Genomic DNA, 22,024 nt, shown 5'->3' with positions numbered 1-22,024 from the left:
AATCTCTAAATTACAGTAAATTGTTTATCATCACTTTACAAAACAAGCAAAAACTCTTTAACGAAAGTCAAATGAGGAAATGAAGGGCTGTTAGAAGCAAGGCCTTTCGAATTGGATCTAAAATGTACTGCACGCCTGCTTTGATGTTTTGGAGCTATCTTCTTAAGTTACCATGACATAGTAAACAGTGGAGATGAAGGGCCTTTTTAAACAAAAACTACAAGACACTAGTTTGGGAGTTTGGCTGGGAGTCACTTTGCTGACAGAGGCGCACGCAGTAATTACCTTCCCTGACTTCCTTGGGCTCCTCCTGTGGCCGCTTACACAGGAAATAAAAGGTGGGTAATGCCACGGATGATCTCACGCCGGCATGACGTCAAGTACCCTTGACGTCAGAAGGCGGTTGCCACGGGGACCATTCGCCAGCGACGGCAGAGTCGTGAAACCCCATCGCCACACTCCGTCTCCGTTGCGGCCTCTGCAGGGTCTAAGCTGCTAAAGAAGCTTTAACCTTAAGGGGGCCTCAGGGAGAGCGGCGTGGTGCCGCTGCCTGCGAGCGCCCCACCTCCGCGGCTCCGGGGCCGGCCCGGCCTGTGGCGGCGAGCGGCGGCCGCAGGAAGCGGGCGGCGGCGGCGGCGGCGGCGAGCGGGCCGGCCGGGTCTCCCTGGCTCCGTGCAGGGCTGGCGAGGGATCCGCCATATTGAGGCCCGAGCCGAAGGTGCCTTGCAGCGGCGGCGCGAGGCGGGGGACGGTGGCGGCCCTGGCCTGGGGCTGGGAGGAGTCGGCCGCGCCGGGGCCCGCCGGGCCGGGGAGTGAATGAGCCGCCCGCGCTAGTGTGCTCCCCGCCCACTGCCTCCACTTTCCGCCGCCGGCCCGCGCCCGGGCCGGGAGGGGGCCGCAGTCGGCCGTGGCCGCGGCCGCGGCAGGATGTTCTCCAAGAAGCCGCACGGGGACGTGAAGAAGTCCACCCAGAAGGTGCTGGACACCAAGAAGGACGCGCTGACCCGCCTCAAGCACCTGCGCATCGTCATCGGTGAGGAGCGAGGGCGGCGGCGCCCAGGAGGCCGGGGATGGCCGGCCCGCCCTCTCGGGGGCCCCGGGGCTCCCCCTGCGGCCCTGTGCGGCGCGGCGCGGGCGAGGCGGGCGAGGAGGGCGCGGCGGCGCTCTGCGGGGCGCGCGGGGGCGGCTCGTCTGGGGAGGCGAAAACTTGGCCGTTGGCAGACACTGAGCCCCACCAACACGGGCTCATCTCGGTCTGAGTTAGTAGTCCGAACTCACTTTGAAAAACTAGTGTTATTATAAAAAACTTCGATCTTTTTTAGACTTTCGGGAGATTGGATGTAGTGGATCCTGGTGTTTGTGGGATATGTTTGTCAGATGACGACCGCCGTCCCCACCCAAGTGGAAAGGGAAAAACGTTCTCAGACAATATAAACCTTGATCTCTCAAGTTTTCTTGGCTGCTGAGGGCAAGGAGGAAGCAGTTACACCTCTTTGGGAAGTGGGTGGTTCCCCAAAAGCCTGTGGGAAAGAGCCCCGCCCTTCTGTTAATGCACCTTGTTCATCACTGCTGTCATTTAGAGGGAGAACTATTATTAAGTAGAGAAAACAGGGTGGTTTATCGTTTGCGTTGCTTCTGGAGAATTGTATGGAATTCTGTTTTTATTTAATTAAAATTTTCTTACCGTTTGTTGCCCTCGACTTCTGTTTTGCTGGCAGTGTGATAGTGTGAAACGAATCTTTCGGATATTTGGTCATTTCGTAGGCTGAGGAGAGCTGTAATGATACCTATGGAATATCTTCTCTGGTACTTGGATGTTTTTAGATGAAATGTGAGGTTAAAAGGAAAATTAGTTTGCCTCTGTTGGTAGAGAGTTAATGGCAGAATTGAGTTTAGAACCCAGATGCCTGAATCCTAGTTAAGAGTTTATCTCAAGCTCTCTTCCTAAATGAGTGTTTGTTTTGAAAAGTGACGTTTATTCAGTGAGATAAGTCCCTTATTTGAGGTGCATGTTTCTCTACTATATTGTTTACTTATGCCACCAGGATACCACCAATCTTACCCAGCGTCTGTAGGGTGCTTTACTGTTTACGGAATGGTTTCATATAAATTTTAATTAATCCTCGCAATAACTCGAGAGGTAGACATTATCATCCTCCATTTTTTACAAAAGAGAAAGCTGAAGTTTGGGAATGTTAAGTGGTCGTCTAGCTGCTAGAAGGCAGAGCCAGAGCTGGAGCCCAGATTTCTGTCTCATTTGTTTTTTTTACTCTTCCTACATTTATGACAGCTCATCTATGTCACAAGTAAGTTGTATTTATTCCTGTGGAATAGTAAGAAAGCAGTTAAATTCAGTTTAGCAGTATAAAAAGAAGCCCAGTTTTCAAGGAAATATGTCTTCTAAGTATAGTTGAGATTGTGATCTTTTTATTTTCATTCTACTTCAGAGTTAAGTCATTGAAGAAAAGATTTGGCTGAGAGAGTGAGAGAGAAAGTTAATGTGTGAAGTGTAGGAGATGTATCAGATAATGGCAGTTTGAAATCGAAGACTTAATGGAATTTGACACCTACTTGGGACAGACTGTGGGTTTGGTAATGGCAGAGCTATAAAGTTGAGTTCCAGTAGCGTATTGACATTTCCTAAATTAGCTGCCATAATTCTTTAGTCGTAAAGTGATTACAGAATGGTTCATATATTTCTTTGGCACAGAAGTTTTTTCCATCTGGGAGACATGGTCTAAATTAAGAGGTCACACATGTCGGATATTTTGTAGGGCCTCGCTTCCTTGGCTTGAAAACAAAACAATAGTTTAAGAAAACCTTTTTGCTTTTTAGTAACTTATGGGGTTTTAAAAAATGGAACATATACTGTATATAAACATTTAAAATATCCTTAAGAGCCTTTAGATGCAGAACAGGCTTTCACACTCCCTGCCCTGTGATTGGAGGTAGTCAATACAGAGGGATTAATACAGTCTGTAGTTTTAGAACAGTAGTTCTCAACCAGGGACAGTTTTGCCCTCCAGGGGACACTGACAATGTCTGGAGACGCTTTTGGTTGTCACAACTGGGTGGAGGTGTTACAGGCATCTAGTGGGTAGTAGGAATGCTGTTAAACATCTTAAAATGCACAGGATAGTCCCTCACAATAGTATTCTAGCTCTAAATGTCAATAGTACTGAAGTTTAGAAACCTTGTCAAAATACAGAGTAAAAGATGGATCTTCAAATGCTATACTTCGTTCTAATATATTAGTTTATGTATTATATCTTTAAATAGTTATAGTTATTTTGTTTGAAATATGGTTAATGTAATTCCTAAGAAGATGAGTGGGAGAAAGTAGAGTAGCAAAGGTTGGAAGGCGTCTTAGAGGTCCACCAGTCAGCTACCTGGTTTTGCAGGTGGAAGAGCCACTGCAAATCCTTTTTGGAAGCAGGTGCAGTTTTTACATAAAGTTAACCCTATGAGGAAACTAGTTTGCAAAGTAATTGGGCATTGCCAATTACACAGGATTTTTTTTTTTTTGGTCCCATCTGAATTTTTTTTTTAATTGACACACTAGCCTGTTAGTTGCAGGTGTATGTCATAGTGATTTAACATTTATTTACCTTATGAAATGATCACCACAGTAAGTCTAGTTACCATTTGTCACCATACAAAATTATTACAGTATTGTCGACTATATTGCCTATGCCGTAGCTTAGGTCTCCATGACTTATTTATTTTATAACTGGAGGTTTGTACCTCTTAATCCCCTTCACCTAGTTTGCCCACCCCCTCCCCCACTTCTTCCCCTGTCTGATAACCACCAGTTTTTTTTCCTGTATCTACGAGTCTGTTTCTGTTTTGTTTTGTTTGTTCGTTTGTTTTGTTTTTTAGATTCCACGTATAAGTGAAATCATATGTTACTTGTCTTTCTCTGACTTATTTCACTTAGCATAATACCCTGTAGGTCCATCTATATCGAAAATGGCAAGATTTCATTTTTTTATGGCTGAGTAATAGTGCATTGGGTATATATATATACACACACATATATGTGTACCATATCTTCTTTATCCATGTATCTATCAATGGACGCTTAGGTTGCTTCCATATTTTGCCTGTTGTAAATAATGCTGCAGTAAACACAGCGGTGCATCTCTCTCTTCAAATTAGTGTTTTCACTTTCTTTGGATAAATGCCAAGAAGTGTAATTGCTTAATTGTGTGGTAGTTCTATTTTTAGTTTTTTGAGAAAGTTCCATACTGTTTTCCATAGTGGCTGCATGAATTTACATTCTTACTAGCAGTGTATGAGTGTTCCCTTATCTCCACATCCTTGTTCAACACTTGTTATTATTTGTCTTGTTGATAATAGCCATTCTGACAGGTGTGCGGTAGTATCTGTTGTGGTTTTAATTTCTATTTCCCTGATGATTAGTGATATTGAGCATCTTTTCATGTGCCTGTTGGCCATTTGTATGCCTTCTTTGGAAAAATGCCTATTCAAGTCCTCTGCCCGTTTTTTAATTGGGTTGTTTGTTTTTGAACTATATTTTTAAATTTTAAATTGAACTGCCATTCACCCAGGGTACTTATAGGAGAATTCAGTTAATCCAAATATATGAGAACATAATTTAAGCATCAAGTGTAAACCTTTTTCCTAATATGTGTTCTCACTGTAGGACAATTCCTGCGGATTTATAGAACTTGACTCTGAAGAATTTAAATTTTAATCTGCTGTGTTCATTGATATTGCTATATATTTGATTTGTAGGAACTTGCAAGTTAGCGTTTTTAAAAAATAGAGATAAAGTCTTGTCTAATTTCTAAAGTTTCATGTTACCCTCTCTCCCTGCACCTTTTTCTTCTTTTAACAGTTAATAGCTTTAAGATAATGATATTAAGTTAGCATGTGTAAAGTGGCGAACATAATACCTGGCGTGTAATGGATATTGACTGAGTGTTAATTTTCTTCTGTGGCAAGGTAACAGATCAGTCTTCTTGATTTAAAAATAAAAACATGAGTGCTTATTTAGCTGATAAATATATTGATCATTGTTGGATCAATCTAATAGCTTTATTGAGGTATAATTAACATACAATAAATTGCATATATTTAAAGTGTATAATTGAATAATTTTTGACATACATATACCTTGTGAAACCATCATGACACTCAAGATTAGGAACATATCCAGACAAGATAACAAATATATCTGTAACCTCTCAAAGTTTCTTTTTGCCCCTTTGCAGTCCCTTCCTCCTACCTCTTCTTGCCCTGGCCCCCCCTCCGCCCCGCCAAGGCAGCTACAGATCTGCTGTCACTCTAGATTAGTTTGCGTTTTCTAGAGTTTTATATATGTGTGGAATTATGCAGTATTTACTCTTTGTTTGGTTTTACTCAGCCTTATTATTTTGAAATTCATCTATATTGTTGTGTCGTGTGTCAATAGTACATTGTTTTTATTTCTGGGTAGTATTCCATTGTATAGGTATGCCACGATTTGATTATCCATTAACCTGTTGATGGACATGTGGATTGCTTTCAGTTTTGGGCTGCTACAGGTACAGCTGCTGTGAGGTGTACTTGTTCTCTGGACGTATGCTTTCTTTTCTCTTGGATAAATACCTATGAATGGAATGGCTGGATCGTAGGGTGATTGTGTGTTTAACTTTTTACGAAATCGCCGTATGGTTTTTTACCATTTTACATTCTCACCAGCAGTGTATGAGAGTTCCAGTTCCTCCACAGTTGCTCCAACACGACTTCGTATGGCCAGTCTTTTTAATTTCAACCACTATATGTAATAAGTATGTCGTGCCTATACTAGTGTTTCCTCGATATCTAATAATTTTGAGCTTCTTTTCATGTGCTTACTTACCATTGTATAACTTCTTTAATAAAGTGTCTGTTCACATCTTTTACTTATTTTTAAATTGAGTTGTTTGCTTTCTTATTCAGTTTTGAAAATTCTTTATGTATTCTGGATGCAAGTACTTTATCAGATATATGATTTGCAAAGATTTTTTTCCCCCAGTCTTTGTATTGTCTTTTAATTCTCTTAAAGTTTTCTTTGAAGGAGTAGGAATTCTTAATTTTCGTTAAGTCCATATATCAATTTATTCTTTTATAGTTCATGCTTTTGGTGTTGTATCTAAAATCTTTGCCTAAGCCAAGGTCACAAAGATTTTCTTCTATGCTTTTTCTTGAAGTTTTATAGTTTTAGGATCTATATTTAGGTCTGTGGTCCATCTTGAGTTAACTTTGTAAGTATGATTTGAGATATGGATTGAAATTTGTATTTTGCATATGGATATACAATTGTTCTAGCACCGTTTGTTGAAAAAGACTGCCCTTTCTCCACTGAGTTGCTTTGTACTTTTTCCAAAACTCAGTTTTCTTTATATGTGTGGGCCTATTTATGGACTCTCTGTTTTGTTCCAGCAATCTATTTGTCTGTGTTGGTGCCAATACCACAATTTTTTTTTTCCTGTAACTTGGTAATAAATCTTGAAATCAGGTAGTATTGTCCCTCCAACTTTGTTCTTCTTTTTCAAAGGTTTTTTTGGGGGCAAGGGGGACGGACTGTGCCAGGTCCTTTACATATGAGCTTTAAGATTAGCTTGTCGATTTCCAAAATAATTTTTTAAATAAATAACAAATTCTTGCTGGGATTTTGCTTGGGATTGTGATGCCTCTATGGGTCAATTTGGGAAAAATTGTCAACAATATTGAATTCTCTGACTCATGAACAAAGGATATTTCTCCATTTATATAGGGCTTCTTTAATTTTTCTAGCAGTGTTTTGTAGTTTTTAATGTACAGATTTTACATATCTTTTGTCACTTATCTCTAAATATTTTCTACTTTGATGTTTTTATAAATAGTATCTTTATATCCATTTTTTTTTAAGATTTTATTTTTCCTTTTTGTCCCCAAAGCCCCCCAGTACATAGTTGTATTATATTCTTCGTTGTGGGTCCTTCTAGTTGTGGCATGTGGGACGCTGCCTCATCATGGTTTGATGAGCAGTGCCATGTCTGCGCCCAGGATTCAAACCAACGAAACACTGGGCCACCTGCAGCAGAGCGCGCGAACTTAACCACTCGGCCACGGGTCAGCCAGCCCCATATCTTTATATCCATTTTTGATTGTTTGTTGGTAGTGTAAGGAAATACAGTTGGTTTTGGTATATTGAGCTGGTATCCTGAACATTGCTAAAGTCACTTATTCTGTCAGTTTTTTATAGATTCCATTGGATTTTTTACATAGACAGCCTCATTTTCTGTGAGTAAAGACAGTTTTATTTCTTCTTTTCCAATCTTGATGCCTTTATTTCTTTTTCTTGCTTATTGAAGTCGCTAGAACCTCTAGTACAGTGTAGAATAGAAGTGGTTAAAGTGGATGTCTTTGTCTTGTTCTTGATCTCAAGGGTAAAGGAACCAATTTTTTATCATACAATATGATGTTAACTGTGGGTTTTTCATAGATGCTCTTTATCATGTTGAGAAAGTTCCATTCTATTCCTAGTTTGCTGAGAGTTTTCATCAGGAATGGATATTGGATTTGTCACATGCTTTTTCTGCTTCTCTTGAGATGAACAGATGTTTTTCTTTTTTCATTTGTTGGTATGATGAATTACAGTCATTGGTTTTTCAAATGTTAAATCAACTCTGCAATCCCGGGATTAAACCTCAATTGGTCACGATGTATTGTCATTTTTATATATTGTTGGATTTGATATGCTACAATTTTGTTTATAATTTTTGTATTTATGTTCATGAGGGATATTGGTGTGTATTTTTCTTGTAATGTTTTTGGTTTTGATACCAGGTAATGTTAGCCTCATAGTATTAATTGAGAAGCCTAACAGTATTGATTAATTAATTCCTTTCTTTTCAATTTTCTGGAAATGTTCATGTAGAATTGGTATTATTTTTTCCTTAAGTGTTTGGTAGAATACACTAGTGAAGCCATCTGGATCTGGAGTTTTCTTTGAGGGAAGGTTTTTAACTACTTTAATAGATAGAGGGCTATTCACGTTTTCTATTTCTTCTTGAATGAGCATTGCCGTTTGTGTTTGTCAAGGAATTTTCTCATTTCATATAAGTCAACAAATTTATAGTTAGAAAGTAGTTCATAACGCTCCCTCATTATCCTTTTCATAATTGTAGAATCTGTGGTGATGTCACCTCTCTTATTCCTGATGTTAATAATTTGTCTTTCTTTTCCTGGTCAGTCTGACTAGAGGCTTATCACTCTATTGATCTTCTAAAAGAACCAGCTTGTGGCTTTATTTTCTATTTTTCTGTTTTTATTTCATTGATTTCTGCTTTTATCTTTATTTCCCATTTACTTTTTAAAATTTAGTTTAATTTGCTCTTTTTAATTTAATTTGTTCTTTTTCTAGTTTCTTAAGATGTAATCTGAGGTTATTGATTTGAGACCTTTTTTCTTTCTACTATAGGCATTTGGTGATACCAATTTTCCCGTAAGTAGCATCCCACAAATTATGGCATTTTGTATTTTCATTTTCAGTTAGGTTCAAAATGCATTCTAACTTCTCTTTTGATTGCTGCTTTGATTCCATGGGTTATTTAGAAGTGTCTTTAGCTTCAAATATTTGTGGATTATTCAGATATCTTTCTGTTATTGATTTCTAATTTAATTCCATTATAGTCAGAGAACATATGTCTTAAGACTTGAATTCTTTAAAATTTGTTGAAATTTGGTAGTCCAGAGTGTGTTTTAACTTGATAAATGTTCCATATGCACTTGGGAACAATATATATTTTGCTTTTTTGGGTTGAGTGATTTAAAATGTCAATTAGGACAACTTGTTTGATAGTGTTGTTCAAGTCTTCTGTATCCTTGCTGGATTTCTGTCTACTTGCTTTTATCAATTATTGAGAGGGGGCTGCAGTTTCTGACTATAATTGTGGGTTTGTCCATTTCTTTCTTTTTTTTCCCTAAAGATTAGCACCTGAGCTAACATCTGTTGCCAGTCTTCTTCTTCTTTTTTTTTTTTTTTGCTTATTCTTCTCCCCAAAGCTCCCTAGTAGTACATAATTGTATATTCTAGTTGTAGGTCCTTCTGGTTGTGCTATGTGGGACACCGCCTCAGCATGGCTTGATGAGCGGTGGGTGCTAGGTCTGTGCCCAGATCTGACCTGTGAAACCCTGGGCCACCAAAGCAGAGGACCCAAACTTAACCACTCAGCCACGGGGTCGGCCCCCCTGTCTGTTTCTTTTTGCAGTTCTATCAGGTTTTGTTTCATGTATTGTCAAGCTCTAAGTGCCTAAACATTTAGGATTATTACTTCCTCTTGGTAAATTCACTCCTGTGTTGTTATGAAATGATCTCTTTGTCCCTGGTAATAGTTTCTGCTCTGGAATCTACTTAATAGTAATGTAGCATTATAGTAATATAAAATATTTATATATTTATTATATTATATGTAATATTTAAAGTAATATAACTTCCACTTTCATTTACTAGTGTTAGGAGGGTGTATATTTTCCTGTTTTTTTTTTTTTTAAAGATTTTATTATTTCCTTTTTCTCCCCAAAGCCCCCCGGTACATAGTTGTATATTCTTCGTTGTGGGTTCTTCTAGTTGTGGCATGTGGGACGCTGCCTCAGCGTGGTCTGATGAGCAGTGCCATGTCCGCGCCCAGGATTCGAACCAACGAAACACTGGGCCGCCTGCAGCGGAGCGCGAGAACTTAACCACTCGGCCACGGGGCCAGCCCCATATTTTCCTGTTTTTTAAATGTATTTGTGTCTTTGTATTTGAAGTGGATTTCTTGTTGGCAGCATATGGTTGAGTCTTACTTTTTTATCTCATCTGATAATCTTAGCCTTTTAATTGTGTTTGGATGACGTACATTTTTTTCTTTGTCACCATGCTGTATGTTACAACCCCAGAACTGATTTATCTTATAACTGGAAGTTTGTACCTTTTGCCCACCTTCACCCATTTCCCCCACTCCCAGTCCTTGCCTCTGGCAACCACCCTTCTGGTCTCTGTTTGTATGTGTTCGCGTTTTTAGATTCCACATATAAGTGAGATTATACAGTCTCTCTTTCTCTGATTTATTTCACTTAGCGTAACGCCTTCGAGGTCCTCCTATATTGTAGCAAATGGCAGGATTTTCTTCTTTTTTTGTGGCTAAATAACATTTCACACACACGCACACACACGTTATATGTCACATTTTCTTCATCCATTCATCCGTCAGTGGACACTTACGTTGTTTCCACATCTTAGCTACTATAAATACTGCTGCAATGAATATGGGAGTGCAGATAACACTTCAAGGTAGTGATTTCTTTTTCTTCAGGTATATATACAGAAGTGGAATTGCTGGATCATATGGTAGTTCTATTTTTAATTTTTTGAGAAACTTCCATACTGTTTCCATAGTGGCTGTTCTTACTTAAATTCCCACCAGCAGTGCACAAGGTTTCCCTTTTCTCCACATTATCACCAATATTTGTTATTTCTTTTTGATAATAGCCATTCTAAGGTGTGTGAGGTGTTATCTCATTGTGGTTGTGATTTGCATTTCCTTGGTGATTAGTGATGTGGAGCACCTTTTCATGTCCCTGTTGGCCATCTGTATGTCTTCTTTGAAAAAATGTCTTTGCATTTCCTCTGCCCACTTTTTAATCGGATTCTATATGGTTTTACTATTCAGTTTCATGAGTTCTTTATATATTTTGAATATTAGCCCCTTATGAAATATGCAATGTACAAATATTTGGTCCATTCCAAAGGTTGCCTTTTCATTTTGTTGATGGTTTCTTTTGCTTTACAGAAGCTTTTTAGTTTGGTGTAATCCTGGTTGTTTATTTTTGCTTTTATTTTCTTTGCATTTTTGTCAAATCCAAAAAATCATCACCAAGATCAATGTCAAGGAGCCTGTCGCCTATGTTTTCTTCTAGGAGTTTTATGGTTTCAGGTCTTATGTTCAAGCTTTTAATCCATTTTGAATTAATTTTTGTGTATGGTGTAAGATAGTGGTGCAGTTTCATTCTTTTGAATCTTGCTGTCCAGTTTTCCCAACACTATTTATTGAAGAGATAATCTTCTCCCTCTTGTATATTCTTGGCTACTTTCTTGTAAACTAGTTGACCATTTATGTATGGATTTATTTCTGGGCTCTATATTCTGTTCCATTGGTCTTGTGTCTGTTTTTATGCCAGTACCATACTGTTCTGATTACTATAGCTTTGTAAAATAGTTTGAAATCAGGGAGTGTGATGCCACCAGCTTCGTTCTTTCTCAGGATAGCTTTGGCTATGTGGGGTCTTTTGTGGTTCCATACAAATTTTAGGATTGTTTTTGCTATTTGTGTGAAAAATGCCATTGGAATTTTCATAGGGTTTGCAGTGAAGTTGTAGATCACTTTGGGTAGTACAGACATTTTAACAATTTTAATTCTCCTAATCCATGACCATGGAATCTTTCCATTTATTTGTGTCTTTTTCAGTTTCTTTTGTCAATGTCCTGTCGTTTTCAGTGTACAGATCATTCACCTCCTTGGTTAAATTTGTTGCTAGATATTTTATTCTTTTTGATGCAAGTGTAAATGGGATTTTTTCCTTAATATCTGTTTCTGACAGTTCGTTGTTAGTGTATAGAAATGCAACTGATTTTTGTATATCAATTTTATATCCTGCAACTTGACTGAATTTGTTTATTAGTTCTAACAGTTTTTTGGTAGAGTCTTTAGGTTTTCTAATATATAAGATCATGTCATCTGTAATTTAGACAATTTTACTTTTTTGTCTCAGATTTGAATGGCTTTTATTTCTTCTTCTTGTCTAACTGCTCTGGCTAGGACTTCCTATGTTGAAAGATGTTCCTGATCGTAGAGGAAAAGCTTTCAGCTTCTCATGTTGAGTATGATGTTAACTGTGGGCTTGTCATATATGGCCTTTATTATTTGGAGGTACATTCCCTCTATTTCCACTTTGTTGAGAGTTTTTATTATGATTGGATGTTGAATTTTGTTGAATGCTTTTTCTGTACCTATTGAGATGATCATGTGGTTTTTATTCACTTTGTTAATGTGGTGAATCACATTTATTGATTTGTGGTTGTTGAACCATCCTTGCATGCCTGGAATAAATCCAACTTAATCATGGTTATGCTCCTTTTAATGTATTTTCGAGTTCACTTTGCTAATATTTTGCTGAGGATTTTTGCATCTGTGTTCTTCAGAGATATTGACCTATAATTTTCTTTTTTTGTAGTGTCCTTGTCTGGTTTGGGTTTTAGGGTAATGCTGGCCTTGTAAAATGAGTTTAGAAGTGTTCCCTCCTCTTCTGTTATGTGGAAGAGATTGAGAAGGATTGTTATCACTTCTTTAAATGTTTGGTAGAATTCACCAGTGAAGCCATATGGTCCTGGACTTTTCTCTCTTGGGAGATTTTTTATTACTGATTCAGTCTCCTTACTTGTAATTTTTCTGTTCAGATTCAGACCATAACAACTATTTATTCAGATCTGGATGGTGTACATTTAATGTCATTATTGATTTAGTTAAATTTAAGTCTGTCATCTTGCTGCTTGTTTTCTATTTTGCCTGTCCTTAGTTCCCTTTCTTCCCCTTTTTTTGCCTTTTTTGGTATTAGTTTAATAAATTTGCAACTCTTTCTTAAATCTCCTTTGTTGACTTATTAGCTATAATTGTTTATTTTAGTGATTGCTTTATGATTTATAGTATACATCTTTAACTTACCAGATTCCACTATTAAGTGATATTATACCACTTCTCGTGTTGTGTAAGAGCTTTACAAGAGTACCTCCAATTCTCCCCCCAACCTTTATACTTTTTTGGTGACAACATTTGCTTATACATATTATAAACCCTACATTATGTTGTTTATATAATAGGTATAGGTAGTTATCTTTTAGGAGTTGTAAATAATAAGAAAAAGGCATATATTTACTCATGTAGTACCATTTGCAGTGCTCTCATTTCTTTACAGAGATAGCTATTTCCATCCATCTAGTATCGTTTTGTTTCTGCCTGAAGGACTTTAACATTTTTTCTGTGATCATGGTCTGCTGGTGATGGATTCCTTATGTTTTTGTTTGTGTGAAAAAGTCTTTATTTTGCCTTCTTTTTTGAAAGATTTCGCTCCATTTATGATTCTAGGTTGATAGCTTTTTTCCTTTATCCTTTAAAGATTTTACTCCACTTTTTGTATGCCTTGTTTCTGACAACTGTGCTGTCATCCTTATCTTACTCTGTATGAAAGGTCATGTTTTTTTCTGGCTACTTTTGAGATTTTCTCCATCGTTTATCTTGAGCAATTTGATTATGATGTGCTGTGGTGTAGTTTTCTTAATATTTCTTGGCTTGTGGTTTATTGATTCTCAGATTTGTGGGTTTATGGTTTTAGAAAGTTTGGAAAAATGTTGGCCATTTTTTCCCAGTAATTTCTCCCCTCTCTTCTTTTTGGAATTTCATTTATTAGTATATTATAAACTATTAATATTAGATTAGCATATTAGAAAGTATTATTAGTATATTGGAAAGTCTCATAGCTTTAAAAGAACTGACATCCTTTTTTTTTGGATTCTTTTTACTCTCTGTTTTATCTTGGATAGTTTCTATTGCTGTGTCTTCAAGTTCACTAGTCTTTTCTTCTGCTACATACAATCTGCCATTAATCTCATTTCATTTATTTTTTTCATTTTAGACATTGTACATTTTGGGTAAATAAGTAAATAATTATATCATCTACATGTCTTCTTACCTTTGTGAACATATGAAATATAATTAAAATAGTGATATACTTCTGTGCTCATTCTAACATCTCTGTCAATTCTGGGTCACTTTTAATCACTTGATTTTTCTCCTCATTCTGGGTTGTTTTTGTGCTTCTTTGTATGTAGAGTAATCTTTAAATTTCTGATATTGCAAATTTTACCTTCTTAGCTTTTGGATATTTTCGTATTCCTATAAATTCATGATCTTTTATCTGGGATGCAGTTAAATTACTTGAAAACTGTTTGATCATTACATGTCTTGCTTTTATGATTTGTTGAGTGCATCATCTAAGGTTAATTATTACCTACTATGAGGCAATACCTTCCTGAGTATTCTACTCGATGCCTCGCAAATTACAAGTGTTTTTTGTAGCCCAACTCTTGGGAACCAGCACTGTTCCTGTTCTTATGTGAGCATCTGCTAGTAGTCTCTCAAATTCTTTCACATAGTTCTTTCTTCCGTCTTGGGACGTTTCCTAACAAGTATGTTATGGTTATACTGGAAGGGGGCTGTCTCCAGTCTCCTGGGTTCTCACATCTCTCCTCTCTTCTGTGCTCTGTCCTGTGAACTCTAATTATCTTAGTCTCTATGACTGACTCATAAATTCCACTGGCTCTGCCTGGATTCCCTTTCCTCTCACCATGGCCTGGCAACTCCTTTTTTTTTTTTTTTTTTTTTTTTTAAGAGCTAGCATTTATTGTGCCCTTCCAATGGTCTGGGACTTGCCTTAAGCATTTTTTGGGCAAGGGGGGAAGATTGGCCCTGAGCTAATGTCTGTTGCCAATCACCTTTTTTTTCCTCCCCAAAGCCCCAGTGCATAGGTCATTCTAGTTCTTCTTTGTGGGGTGCAGCCACAGCATGGCTTGATGAGCGGTGTGTAGGTCCACACCCAGGATTCGAACTGATGAACCCTGGGTCGCCAAAGCAGAGCATGCAAACTTAACTACTTGGCCATGGGGCTGGCCCTGACTGGCAACTCTTAAGTCAGTAAGCTGGAGCAGTTGAAGGGGCAACTCATTTGTTTGTCATTTGTCAGGAATGACTTCCCTCACCTGATGTCCGTACCTGCTTGAAACAAACAAAAATTACAAAAAACTCTGAAACATAAACAGCAGTTGGACATAAGATGCTGATAATAAGAGGTTGTCTTAAATGAATGAGACTGAAAATTGGCTTCATACAAAGCAACCTGGTGTCCATTTTTTACTTTTTTTGTTGAGAAGAAATTTAAGTGATTAATGAAAAATATCTGATTTTTGTCTCCAGTCTGAATATATTAATGTTTTCACAAAGAAAATTAGATTAAAATATCTAAAATCAGAAAAATAAATAACTAGTGTGCAGTAGGTATGAATGGTAATATATAAGGACAGAAACAAGCACTATATGTTCATTAAATAAATAAAAATGGCATAGATTTGCTTGGACAAGATTTGGTTGGAAATCTGAAAATGTGTAGGAGTAATTATGAACTATAAACTGCCTATAAAAATAAACTAATTTGATATTTGAATATATTTTTAAGGGTTTGATATACAAAGGTAGTAAGTAATCTTATATGCATGACATTCAACCCTTTTATGTTTTTTAATTTGTATATACTCTTTATATTCTTTAATTTTAAACTTACTGATTTGAAAAATTAATTGACTTCATTAAAATACTTTCTCTTTGTATATTTATGAAGAAGTGATTTACTGAGTAGATTATTTACATAAACAATGGTACTGATTAATTTGCTTAGTAAAACAAGCTGTTTCAAATACTGTGAGTCATCTTTGCATTAATACTTCTTTTATTATGGATTTTACTGCATCTGAAGGATTTTACATGACTTACAGGAGTGAATAAATGTGGAATAAAACAATTAGTGATAAAATAGACAACTGAATACCCACTACTTAAAGAAAGGAAACATTGTCAGTTTCCAGAGATGAGCTGATTATAGCTATGAGGCATTGAATTTGGTTCTTAGATTTCCTGTCAGTTAAAGTGAAGAAGGAAACATGTTGGTTTATGAGTTTTCAGTGTCTTAGAAAAGAAAGCATTGTTATTGTTGTTAACATATTTTTCTGAATTCTAAATTCAGTCGTAATTTGTGTGTGTTCATATATTATCTAATGTCTCTTCTTTTAGAAGGATCCATGTCATAGAAATAGACCTTGGAGAAAATAGAGAAGTAGGTGATTAGTATGTTTGTTACATCTGCTCTTTCTAGTATCAAATGTCTACACAATCTAAATTGTTTTTCTTTTTTTGTCTGTTTCTGTAAATGACATCACCATCCTCCAGGTTATTAAGACATGAAACTTTCATCTTTAACAATGTGGTTGGAAAAGATAAATAGATGTAAGGGTGTCCCACAGACACCTCAAATCCTAAGTGTCCCAACATAAATTTATCTTTGTCTACCATATTGTCTTAACTTCTTGTTACCCCTGTCTAGTACCTTACATTTCAGCAATATTGAATGAGAAATCAGTTTCTGTGGTGCATATGCTTTTGCTAATAACGTTTACTGTGCCCTACTACTTTCCATCACTCTTACACCAAAAGCTTCTACTCTTCCTTCAAGTCTCAGGGCAAAATCTGTTTATAGCTTTGGTGAAGCCTTCCCAGGTAGGTGTAGGAGCTTTTCCTACATTGTACATATTTTCTTCTAGTAATTTGGTTATTTTATTGCAATGTAATTATTTATATTTGCATGCCTGTGTCTGATAACTTGCTGAGGGCAGAGGTGTGTCTTTTCATCTTCATATCCTTAGACTCAACACACACCTGGCATGTAATAGATGCTCAGTCAATGTTATGTGGTTCATGAATGAATGTATCAGGTATGAGGAGAGCAAAGTTGCTATTTTGTAATTAACTTCCTTTCAGTTGACAGTGGCAGAAAGAACATGTAAAGTGAGTATTCTGATCAGAAAGAAACCTTAGGTTGTCTTTAGTACCTGTGCAAATAAATTGGTTCGGAATCTAAAGTCTGCACTATCTGAAATAGAAAAACAAACAAAAACAAAAAACCAGGAGGCCGGCCCCGTGGCCAGGTGGTGAAGTTCGTGCGCACCACTTCAGCGGCCCAGGGTTTTGCTGGTTCAGATCCTGGGCGCAGACATGGCACTGCTCATCAGGCCACATTGAGGCAGTGTCCCACATGCCACAACAAGAAGGATCCACAACTAGAATATACAACTATGTAATGGGAGGATTTGGGGAGAAAAAGCAGGAGGAAAAAAAAGACTGGCAACAGTTGTTAGCTCAGGTGCCAATCTTTAACAAAAAACAAAGAACAAATAAAACACAAAAAACCAGGATATTATCTGAAAAATGTTTAGGGCATTATGGCAGAGGTTATCAGATAATCCCTTCCATTATTGAAAGAAATCTTCATGACCCTTATATAACATCTAACTTTTAGAAAACTTGTGTCCATTGAGGCCAACACCACGTTAGCTTTAAAGTGTACTCCCCTGCTCCCTCCATTTAACAGAATAAACTGACCTGTAGATAGACACAGAGGAGAAGGCAATGTGAAGACAGAACACAAAGTTTGTGCCTCTGATTTGTCACAGCAGCCACAGGAGCCTAATACAAATCTTTTGGCATTTTGGCCTTTTGCTCGTGCATATAACTTTGAGAATCAGCTTGTTAAATTTCATGAATAATATTGTTAGAATTTTTTTATTGGATTGCCTTGAATCCATAGATTTCATTTACAGGAGATTGACATCTGTAGGATATCTAGTATTCTTATCCCAAGGAGTCTCTATTTATTTAAGCCTTCCTTAGTGTTTGTAAATACAAATCTCATATTTTTCTCTAAGAAAGCTTTGCAGTTCTTTTTGTAGTCAAGAACAGTTACATTGAAAAAGGATGTAAAATTTTAAAAAGATGGCTTCCATTTGCTACAGAAGGAGCTCACGTGACCGCTTCATTAAATGGTGGTCTAGATAAAGATCAAGAAGAAGAAATGCTCATCTGGATAAGAAAATATGGATCACTACTTTATGTCTTATGTAGAATAAATTCTAAATAGTTCTAATTCTTCAGTATAAAATGGAAGAAAAAATAAATAAATATATCTTAAGTATTGGGATAGGTAAGACCACTCTTAAAACTTACACCAGAGTTAGAAATTGTCACAGAAATGTTTGATAAATTTGCCTATAAAAACGTTTTAAATTTCTGGGCCCAGCCCCATGGCCAAGTAATTGAATTTGTGCTCTCCACTTCAGTGACCCCGGGTTCCTTGGTTTGGATCCTTGTTGTACACCTACACATCACTCATCAAGCCATGCTGTGGCAGCATCCCACACAGAAGAACTAGAATGAGCTACAAGTAGGAAATACAACTATGTAATGGGACTTTGGGAGGAAAAAACAAAAAAAGAGGAAGATTGGCAACAGATGTTAGCTCAGGGCCAATCTTCTTGACCCCCCCCCCAAAACATTTTTTTAAAATTTCTCACAGTAAAAATCATTATTAACAGTTAAAAGACAAACAAAACTAGGAAACATTTGCAACATGTTTAAAAGAGTTAATTTCTTTTTTCTTCTTCTTCTCCCCAAAGCCCCCCAGTACACAGTTGTATATTTTAGTTGCGGCACATGGGATGCCACCTCAGCATGGCTTGATGAGCGTTGCTAGGTCCGTGCCCAGGATTTGAACTGGTGAAACCCTGGGCCACCAACACAGAGCGTGTGAACTTAACCACTTGGCCATGGGGTCAGCCCCAAGAGTTGATTTCTTTATGAACTGTTAAAAATTTATGAAATTTGGAAAAAATTGCAACGTATGTTATCAAGACATGTGGAAACAGATTCTTTCATACATTGCTGGTGGAATGTAAATTAGAGGGCATTTTGACTGTTAAATATTAAAATTTCAAATGTATATGTGCATATCCTTTGAAACCAGCATTTCCATCTCTTCGTATTTATTCTAAGAAAGTAAGTGGATAAGTGCATAGATCACTGCAGTATTGTTTAGAGCAGTGAAAAATTTGAACCAATCTAAATATTCGTTATTTGGGGATTGATTTCAGAATTTAGATATACTCCAAAATATACGTAAGTTGAGTATTGTGTTCTCAGGAATTGTTAACATTCTAATAATTACTAAGTAAATTGGCTGACTTTTCACATGAACACAAATACAGTTCCATCTCTTCACTATTTTTGAGAAGCTTTTAAGGAGTGAACATTTTCATAGAAGAGCTGTCATATATTGGCTAATAGCTAATATGTTTGACCACTTATGTGTGTGGCAGGTCCTGGACTGAGCATTTGACATGTGTTACCTGACTTAATCCCTGCAACAGCCCAGTGTGGTGGATAGTAATTAATCCCCAAGGAAACTTCAGTATTAAATAGCTAGTAAGTAAGGGGAGATAGTGGAGAAAGTCAGAAGGGTTCTGATCTCAGCTATATTATTTACTTAACACTTTTAGAGATACTTTACTTGTCTATAAAGTTAAAATAACAGCATCTCAGACACTGTTGGAAGATTACATGACAAAATGCATTTGAAGCACAGAATATATGGACAAATTTAAAACAGTATTTAAATTTTAATCAGAACCTTAAAAGGTGATAAAATTGAATCAGAGATATTATGACCTATTCAAAATCAAGTAAAAATTTATTCTTGAAAAATAGAGTACAAACCTTTGAATGATCTTGATGATGGTCCAGATTCTGTGCTTTATTCTCAGTCTCTAGCCTATTAAAATGGGTAAATTAGAGAGAAAATTATTTAGAAGTTAGATTTTGGGAAAACAAGGGAGAATTGATTAAATGAAAGGAAATAAAATTCATTGCTGGTGTTTTATTTCAGATAAACACAAGGAAATCCTTAAATTGTGTCACTTAGCAACATTACTCTTTCCCTCCTCACCGAAAACTAAAGTAAAATAGCTAGTAAAAGGTGTGTTTGCATTACCAAAACTTTGTGGTCATTGTGTGAATTCTTTTAAGTCAATAGCTTCAAGGTTCCCAGTTATCTTTCCTTTTCCATCACTTGTTCTTAGAGCCTTCTAGAGGCAAGTTGGTTATTACTGTAAGCTGCTTCTTATAAACATGCCATTTCTTGTAAAATGTCTTTAAGAAAAATAATTATCCATCTGTGCTTCCATTTATTTATTTTTTTAAATCTGAAAATGATGGATCTGAGAAACCATTTGAATAACTAACTGTATGATAGTGCTTTACTAGGTTTTGGGTAGCTGCAAAGGAGTAAAGAAAGGAGTTGATGGTATAGTAAAAGAATCATTCAAATATGAAACATGTTATGAGTTTAAAAGATAGAAGGATAGTATCTAAAGGAGGAGCTTGGCGAAAGCTTCATGGGGCCTGGGCATTTTTTAGCTTTACCTTGAAAGATGATTAGAATTTCAGTAGAATTAAAAGAAGAGCAGTTTGGTGAAGGTAATGGTAAGGCCACAGATATGAATGCAGGAAAGCGAGCGGCAGTGGTCTTCCAGGCTTTTAAAAAATAAAGATACCAGGCCTTACCCTACAAATTGATTTAATGGGAATGTAAACAGAAAGGAATGACTGTTGTGGGAGTTACTGTGGGATGATGATTTATGAGATTTGGTAACCCGGTTTTAATGAGAATTTAAGAAGTAGAGATTATGCCACTCCTCTTACTGCATCATTCTCTGAAATCCTGGTTTTATTGGTGAATTCATGGCAGGAACAGATTTCTCACTGTCAGCAGCAGTATCAAGGCTATACACCAAAAGTCGGCATCGTTCCTTCCCAGACATTACTAGTGCTACTCAAAGTGTAGTCTGCAGACCAGTGCTAGTTTACCAACTGTTTATTACAGATCTGCAACAAGGTAAGTGCAGAAATTGAGGTGTTGAGAAGCTCATTTCAATTTGACAGTGCTGTGACATGCAAGCATGTGGTTAGTGAACTTGTCTTGTTGAATAGGATATAGACCAGTCTAGGTGCTTTTCACTCTATTTTCTAGTAATTCACTTGTTGTAAAGCATTGGTCCATGATGAATTGGAATGAAAAAACAAAAAACTAGTCCTTCATAGATAATTTGAGAAGCATTGTCTGTATAATGTGTTTAGAATTAACTTCTCCCATTCTAACTCATTCTGGTTTTATCCTCTGTTGTTTTAAAGGATATATTTTTTCCCAGTGTAATAGTATTTACTTTCCCTTACTCAGTGTAATGTATTTTTCAAATATGCATATGTTTCATTATTTTCAAAAAGAAAGAGTGCCTTTGAGTATAGTGAAATGAATTGAGCAATTATTTTTTATTTTGGAGGTGTAGAACTGGATCCAGAGTATTAGTAATACCTTATTTGACTTCTCCCCTATTGTCAACTTTGTTGATCTTTTCTTTTTTTTTTTGAGGAAGATTAGCCCTGAGCTGACATCTGATGCCGACCCTCCTCTTTTTGCTGAGGAAGACTGGCCCTGAGCTAACATCCGTGCTCATCTTCCTCTACTTTATACATAGGATGCCTACCACAGCATGACTTGCCAAGTGGTGCCATGTCCACACCTGGGATCCAAACTGGCAAACCCTGGGCCGCTGAAGCAGAATGTGCGCACTTAACCACTGTGCCACTGGGCCAGCCCCAGTGTTGATCTTTTCAAAGAACTAATTTGGGATTCATTGATTTTTTTTTTTTTGTATTTTTTTCTTCTCCATTTTGCTTATCTCCTCGGCAGTCTTTATTATTTCCTCCCCTATACTGCATGCCTTAGAAGTAGTATGCTTTTGCTTTTTGTTTTCTAGTTTCATAAGGTGGAACATTAGGTTATTGATTTTGAGGTCTTCATTTTCATATAGGCACTTAAAGCTGTAAATTTTTCTCTAAGCACTGCTTTAGCTGGATAATAAATTTTGGTATGTTGTGTTTTCATTTACATGTCAAAGTATTTTTTCCCATGGATTTGAGTTACTGTCTAGAATCTTTTCATTTCAGCCTGATGGACTCCCTTTGGTATTTATTTATTTATTTACTTACTTACTTACTTATTACTTACTTACTTATTGCTGAGGAAGATTAGCCCTGAGGTTAGATCTGTTGCCAGTCTTCCTCCTTTTTTTTTTTGCTTGAAGATTAGCCCTGAGCTAACGTCTGTGCTAGTCATCCTCCACTTTATATGTGGGTTGCCACCACCACGTGGCTGACAAGAAGTGGTGTAGGTCCGCACCCAGGATCAAACCTGCAAACCTGGGCCACCAAAGCGGAGCGCACCAAACTTGACCACTACACCA

The 22,024-nt window shown here is 37.0% G+C and overlaps 1 protein-coding gene across 16 annotated transcripts in view; it reads left to right on the top strand.

The window, feature by feature from the left end:
- Positions 1-416: 416 nt before the first annotated feature.
- The window catches only part of RALGAPA1 (Ral GTPase activating protein catalytic subunit alpha 1), a 225,311-nt gene continuing 203,703 nt past the window's right edge, over positions 417-22,024 (top strand). For 15 of the 16 annotated variants that reach the window (XR_011530802.1, XR_011530801.1, XM_070588316.1 and 12 more), the window contains exon 1: positions 417-1,033. Coding sequence is in view for 13 of the 16 variants with exons in the window: in XM_070588316.1 (XP_070444417.1) it covers positions 928-1,033 (106 nt within the window). In the remaining 3 variants the exon portion in view is untranslated. Of the gene's footprint in view, positions 1,034-1,136; positions 1,260-22,024 lie in introns of those variants that run through there. The other variant, XM_070588259.1, reaches the window with a different exon arrangement.

The sequence above is a fragment of the Equus przewalskii genome, chromosome 1 (assembly GCF_037783145.1).
Source record: "Equus przewalskii isolate Varuska chromosome 1, EquPr2, whole genome shotgun sequence".
Classification (NCBI taxonomy): domain Eukaryota; kingdom Metazoa; phylum Chordata; class Mammalia; order Perissodactyla; family Equidae; genus Equus; species Equus przewalskii.
The sequence above is the reverse complement of the archived record's forward strand: the minus strand, read 5'-3'. Positions and strand labels throughout refer to the sequence as shown.